The sequence below is a fragment of the Oratosquilla oratoria genome, chromosome 26 (assembly GCF_046742065.1).
Source record: "Oratosquilla oratoria isolate Oo_2021 chromosome 26, ASM4674206v1, whole genome shotgun sequence".
Classification (NCBI taxonomy): Eukaryota; Metazoa; Arthropoda; class Malacostraca; order Stomatopoda; family Squillidae; genus Oratosquilla; species Oratosquilla oratoria.
This window is the reverse complement of record NC_134802.1, coordinates 26,957,272-26,964,350: the sequence shown is the minus strand read 5'-3', so window position 1 is coordinate 26,964,350 and position 7,079 is coordinate 26,957,272. Positions and strand designations below refer to the sequence as shown.

General features: G+C 41.5%; 1 protein-coding gene across 1 annotated transcript; it reads right to left on the bottom strand.

The window, feature by feature from the left end:
* Positions 1-3,066: 3,066 nt before the first annotated feature.
* On the bottom strand, positions 3,067-3,924 carry LOC143039319 (cyclin-dependent kinase 11.1-like). Its single transcript, XM_076209197.1, has one exon. The coding sequence runs from the start codon at positions 3,922-3,924 to the stop codon at positions 3,067-3,069; it is 858 nt and encodes a 285-aa protein (XP_076065312.1).
* Between the last annotated feature and the right edge of the window lie 3,155 nt (positions 3,925-7,079).

Below are 7,079 nucleotides of genomic sequence, written 5' to 3'. Positions count from 1 at the left end.
ACACACACACACACACACACACACACACACACACACACACACACGTCGGTCGGGGTGGTAACGAAGTCTGGATTCCGGTGATACCTTGAAATTTCGAGAATCACAACGTCGAGGAAGTACCTGTGTTGTATTAATAGGGAAGGGGAAAGCTCGTGGTGTAGTGGGAAGGTGAAGAAAAAGGAGAAGGGGAGGAATTACTATGGAAAATGGAAGGAAAAGAGGGAGGGGAATATTGGGTCCAGGAAGTCAGACGGCATGTCAACAAAAGACGGCCAGACGATAATGGTGAAGTAGAAGAGATTAGTAAGAATGAAAAAAATATAGATAAGAACAGCGCAATGGATTTAATGAGGGATGAAATGACAACTTCCCCGACTGGTACAGCTAGAGGAGAAACTAAAAGAAATGAATAAAACTTGAGAAGTTAGGTTTAACCAAATAGAGTTGATTACTCAACGAGTTGATAAACTGGAAGAACTAAAGAAGGAGAATCAAAACCTGACTAAAGAATTAGAGATATCAAAAAGACAGTTAAGATAAGTAAAGGATGAGAATGAGGAATTGAAGAGGAGTAATAAAGAGAATGAAGAGTCCATAGCAAAAGACGTAAGTGATTGGAAAAAAGTACAAGAGAACAATAAAATAAAATTTAGAGGTATAATGGAACAGGAGATGAAAGAACAAACTAAGGACACAGTTATAAAAGTAATGAGGGAGAAGAAGAAGAATATAGTAAGAGACTTAGCGGATAAAAAAAAAGTATAATTATAGTAGGGATGGAAGAGAAGTATAATCTAAATAGGACTACAAGAATAAAAGAAGAAAAGGAAAAAGTAAATAAGATATCAGAAGTAGTTCAAGAAGATAAACCAGAAACAGGGAAAGAAATAGAAGAAATATATAGACTAGGGAAATACAATACAAATTCAACCAGACCAATTAAGGATAAATTCAGGTCACAAACAACAACAGAGAATATGTTAGCAAAAACAGGGAAACTAGCAGACAGTGATTAATATAAACAGGTGTGGATAAAAAGAGAAATGAATAAAGAGGAAAGATAGGAGAAAACAAAAAGACCAAAAGCTAAGGAAACATGAGAAAAGAACAGAGTCAGAAAAAGGGAAATTCTATTGGAGAGTAGTGAATAGAAAAAGTGAGGAAATTGTTTATACCAGAGAAAAACAGAAGGGAAATAGAAAACACATGGAAGTATCAGAAAATTAAAAGTATCTTACACAAATATAGTTGGTTTAATAACAGGCTTGAACGAAATGAATGATTACCTGAAGGAAAAAGAACCGGACATAATGGAAATTGTAGAGACAAAATTGAAAGGTCTACTACCACCCAACAGTATAGGACATGGTGCATATAATTATTGGATTAGAAACAGAGAGGTAAAGAAAGGGGGTGGAGTTATGTTCCTGACTAAGAAGGATATAAATGCGAGGAATGCTACATATGGAAAGAATAGAGTAGAGATGATTATGATGGAAGTGGAGGACAAGGATGGGAAGAGCAGAATATTTGTAGTAAAACGGCTTCGTGGGAAGAGAAAGAACACAAAAACATGTTAGAAGACACAAGGTTAACACTAAATAAGATAATGGAAGATGGAAGAATAGCTATAATGGGTGACTTTAATTGTAAAGAAATCTGCTGGGAAGAGATGACAGCCAAGGGTGGAGACGACCTATGGGGAAATGTACTAATTGATATGATTTTAGAACATACAATGACGCAATGGATACAAGAGAATACTAGGTATAAAAATGAGGAAGAAGCATTGAGACTGGACTTAATAATTACGTGAGAACCCGAAATAGTGAACAAGATTGAATACAAGACACCAATAAGTAAAAGTGACCACATATTAATTGAACTGGAACTAAATGAGGAAAAATGCACGAAAAATACGAACAATATAGAAAGAGAAGATTGATGTATGAAAAAACAAAATTTGATCAAATAAGAACATTCTTTCAAAAAGCTGACTGAGAAAGAATACACAAGGAGGAAACAACAGAAGAGAAATTGAATATCTTGACAAAAAAATATAAATGAGTGGAAAAGTATGTTCCAAGACAAAAGCAAGAAAAAGAGTATGTAAAGAGCTGGTACAACAAAAGATGTAGGGAGTTAAAAGACAAAAGGGATGAAGTTTGGGTAAAATGGAAAAAAAGACAAAATACCTGAAAATGGAAAATATATACTAGTTTTAGAAATGAATATGTACAAGTGTGCAGAGAAGAAAAGAGAAAATACGAAAAAGATGTCATAGAAAAATGTAAAGATCAACCAAAACTATTTTACAGATTTGTAAACAACAAACTGAAAAACAAACAAGAATTAGAGAAACTACGACAAGGAGTTGAATACACAGAGGAAACAGAAATAGCAGAAATTATGAACAAGCATTTTAATTCAGTGTTTACAAGGGAGAACATACAACCTAGAGGTATCGAATGGGAGGAGAAATTCCCCTTATGAAAGAGATAGATGTTTCAAGGAATGAAATATTGAAACACTTGAGTAATCTTGATGTCAGAAAATTGCATGGTCCAGATGAAAAGGCAAACTGGATTTTGAAAGAATGCAGGAATGAACTAACAGACAAAATACATAGTCTAACAAACAGTTCATTGAAAGAAGGAAAAGTTCCAGGAGATTGGAAAAGAGCAAATATAGTACCAAAGGGGAAAACAAGGATGACCCTACTAACTATAGACCGGTCTTTCTTACAAGTACGATAGCTAAAATTTGTGAAAGAATGATCAAAATTAGATGGGTAAGTCATTTGGAAAAAAAAAGTACTAAATTCAAAGCAATTTGAATTTAGACAAGGACGATCATGCGTCACAAACTTAATGTGTTTATATTAAAGGCTAATAGATGTAATACAAGAAAGAGATGGATGGGCTGATTGTGCATTTCTAGACCTGAAAAAAGCTTTTGTTCTTATATAAGAACTATTTTCATAGCTTTACCAACTTATTATCAGCAGCAATTACAGAATATGTTCGTGAATATTAAACCTTTATACAAGTCGTAATTTTGAGAAATTCAATAATGAGAAGAAGCATCCTTATGTTCTTCATGGTCGTCTGTTGAAGTATCAGAGAGAATGTGGCTGATTCGAGGACGCTGTGGGAGAGGTTTCTGAAAGAAATATCTCGATTTAAGTATCTTTCCAAGTGAAACCCCTCCAAAGTACAAGCTTTCAACGACCCGAACTCCAGCTGAATTAACCTTGCCGTCGATTAGGTCAAGGTCGTCGACCTCCTGCTGTGACACGCTAAAGATAAAAACGACGCTAAGGTCGAAAAGGTCCTTTCTTCTCATGACCTTGCTTTTCTTGCGTAGAATTGACATACCAAAGTCTGTGAGTTTAACAGCACCGGTCCTATCAAGAAGGATGTTTCGTGCGGCCAAGTCGCGGTGGAGAAGTCCAACCCTATGGACATGGCGGAGTCCGTTGAGGCACTGTTGCCAAACGGATTTCAACTCGCTCTCGCTGAAGCTGAGGCCCTTTGCGGCCATCCGGTAAACAGTGTCTTCGAGGTTTACATCCATGATATCCAGAACAATGTAGATGTGTTCTGACTCTTGGTCTCTAATAACCTCTTGCAAGCCAATAACATTGGCATGCCTGTCGATGGTCTTCAGTGCTGTGATCTCTGCTTCGGCGTCCTCATCTTCCAATTGGCATTTGATAGCCACTGGTTCTCCGGACGATCTTGTCACAGCTCTATGAACCCATCCGTATGAGCCTGATCCTAAAAGTCTTCCAATCTCGAAATCTTTCTTGAGAAGATCTGAAGAGAATCCCTCGGTGACAACTCCCACTCCTCCTCCTCCTTCTTCGTCTCCCCCGAAGAGTCCCTCGACGCTTCCGAATGCGTTCAACCAGCCTCTGATCATCGAGTACAAAAGGTGCACGATGGCCACATGAGCCCGGAAGTCAGAAATCAAATCTCAGCAACACAAGTTCAAACCGAGTTTTGAACTGACCCCTATTCTTCACCTTCTTTGAAGAACTAAACACCGAGGTATGAAGCTATGAAGAATAAACAACCTAAATCCACAGTGTTCCTTGACTTTCCCTGCTGTTCACTTGTTATGTCTGCCTCCAGAGACTTCCATTCGACCAAGAGACATCCCCTGTGCATCAAAAGAGCTAAAGATACTATTTGGTAAGTAGTATATACTCAAACAAAATAAGACCTGGACTGACTTTCCAATGATCTATAGGCTCATATATATTCAAACTAGATTTTCAATGTATATCAAAGCATTAATATGTAATAAAGGTGCAAATGTAGACAACAAGAACTTAATAAAAAAAAATCAATTAATAAACAAATAACCATACATAAAAACACATATATAAATAAATTACTTAATACGGGGAAGAGGGGAATGTCTGTTGAGGAAGGAAGGGAGAGGACGGAAGACAGAGGTGAGTGGAGAATGGTTGTATATGGATGATGTTGTGACTGCATGAGGAGAAATGGGCGGGGGGGTGGGGGGTGGGGTAGTATGTGTGAGTAAATTTTGACGCAGCCCGAAGGGATTTCTCCCCGTCCTCTCCTTATATGCAAAGGGGGACGGAGAGGGGGGGTCGCCAATTAAATGAAGCGGCCTTGCTGTGGATGTACTGTGTCTTGCGACACTGCTTCTGACCCAGGGCGGTGGGCGGGGTGCAGGGATGACCCGTCATCCAGGAGGTGCTCAGATGAGAGGAAGGGTGGGAGGGGTGTGGAGTGTATTTGGGGATGAAATGGGTGGGAGTGTTTTTATGACTTTCCCTTTTTGGCTACCTCCCTTGGAAGGGGGAAAAAGCCTTGGTATATGTATGTATGTATAAGTGAATAGATGTCGACACAAAAAATACAAAATAACATCCCCATACTAGTGTTCAATAAGAATTCACAAGGACCTAAAGAATATCTATTCCTCTACATATAAAACTAAAAGCGTTCACTCACATTCTCCCACTTATATATAAAAAATATTAGTGTGTTTGTGTGCGTGTGTGCGTGTATGTATGCGTGTGCGTGTGTGTGTGTGTGTGTGTGTGTGTGTGTGTGTGTGTGTGTGTGTGTGTGTGTGTGTGTGTGTGTGTGTGTGTGTGTGTGTGTGTGTGTGTGTGAGGTGTGTGTGTGCGTGAGGTGTGTGTGTGCGTGAGGTGTGTGTGTGCGTGAGGTGTGTGTGTGCGTGAGGTGTGTGTGTCTATGTGTTGGAGGAAATGGAGGAGGACAAAGAGGAGGAAGACGGGGAGGAATAGGAGGAGGAGGAGAAGGAGAAGGAATAGTAGGAGAAGGAGAAGATGGAGGAATAGTAGGAGGAATTGTAGGAGGAGGAATTGTAGGAGGAGGAATTGTAGGAGGAGGAATAGTAGGAGGAGGAATAGTAGGAGGAGGAATTGTAGGAGGAGGAATTGTAGGAGGAGGAATAGTAGGAGGAATAGTAGGAGAAGGAGGAGGAATAGTAGGAGGAGGAGGAGGAGGAGAAGGAGGAGGAATAGTAGGAGGAGGAGGAGGAATAGTAGGAGGAGGAGGAGGAATAGGAGGAGGAGGAGGAGGAGGAATAGGAGGAGGAGGAGGAGGAATAGGAGGAGGAGGAGGAGGAATAGGAGGAGGAGGAGGAGGAGGAATAGGAGGAGGAGGAGGAGGAATAGTAGGAGGAGGAGGAGTAGTAGGAGGAGGAGGAATAGTAGTAGGGCTAGGAGGAGGAGGAATAGTAGTAGGGCTAGGAGGAGGAGGAGGAATAGTAGGAGGAGGAGGAGGAGGAATAGTAGGAGGAGGAGGAGGAATAGTAGGAGGAGGAGGAGGAATAGTAGGAGGAGGAAGAGGAGGAGGAGGAGGAGGAGGAGGAATAGTAGGAGGAGGAAGAGTAATAGTAGGAGGAGAAGGAATAGTAGGAGGAGGAGGAGGAGAAGGAGGACGAATAGTAGGAGGAGGAATTGTAGGAGGAGGAATTGTAGGAGGAGGAATAGTAGGAGGAGGAATTGTAGGAGGAGGAATTGTAGGAGGAGGAATAGTAGGAGGAGGAATAGTAGAAGGAGGAGGAATAGGAGGAGGAATAGGAGGAGGAGGAGAAGGAGGAGGAATAGAAGGAGGAGGAATAGAAGGAGGAGAAGGAGGAGGAGGAGGAGGAGGAGAAGGAAGAGGAGAAGGAGGAGAAGGAGAAGGAGGAATAGAAGGATTGATTGATTGATTAATTAGAGTGGGCAAAAGCCCGGCACAGGGTCGTTAGACCATTCGTGCCATGGGATAGAATAGATAACGAGGTTAAAATATTAGAATCTAAAAATTAAAACAATTTACAACGTTATTGTCCGACTAATTATTAAAATAATCTACGAAATATATACGAAGCCTAGACATTAAGTAGCGAACTACAATAGAAGTAAGATTACCAATACATAGGTACGACACAGTTAAGGTTAAATATAATAGAATAAATTAACGTCTTTTAAAAATCCTATAAGGGGTTGTATCATGGGTGTAGCACCAAGCATCTTATGGAGGTCAGGAGGAATAGAAGGAGGAGGAGGAGGAGGAGGAGGAGGAGGAGGAGGAGGAGGAGGAGGAGGAGGACAAAGAGTAGGAGGAGGAGGAGGACAAAGAGTAGGAGGAGGAGGAGGACAAAGAGTAGGAGGAGGAGGAGGACAAAGAGTAGGAGGAGGAGGAGGAGGACAAAGAGTAGGAGGAGGAGGAGGAGGACAAAGAGTAGGAGGAGGAGGAGGAAGACAAAGAGTAGGAGGAGGAGGACAAAGAGTAGGAGGAGAAGGACAAAGAGGAGGAGGAGAAGGAGGAGAAAGAGGAGGAAGAGGAGGAGGAGGAGGAGGACGAGGAGGAGGAGGACGAGGAGGAGGACGAGGAGGAGGAGGACGAGGAGGAGGAGGACGACGAGGAGGAGGACGAGGAGGAGAAGGACGAGGAGGAGAACAAAGAGGAGGAGGACGAAGAAGAGGAGGAGGAGGACGAAGAAGAGGAGGAGAACGAAGAAGAGGAGGAGGAGGACGAAGAAGAGGAGGAGGAGGACGAAGAAGAGGAGGAGGAGGACGAAGA

Excerpts from the sequence above, each read along its gene's own strand:
- LOC143039319 (XM_076209197.1), bottom strand. The coding sequence starts at position 3,924 with ATGATCAGAGGCTGGTTGAACGCATTCGGAAGCGTCGAGGGACTCTTC.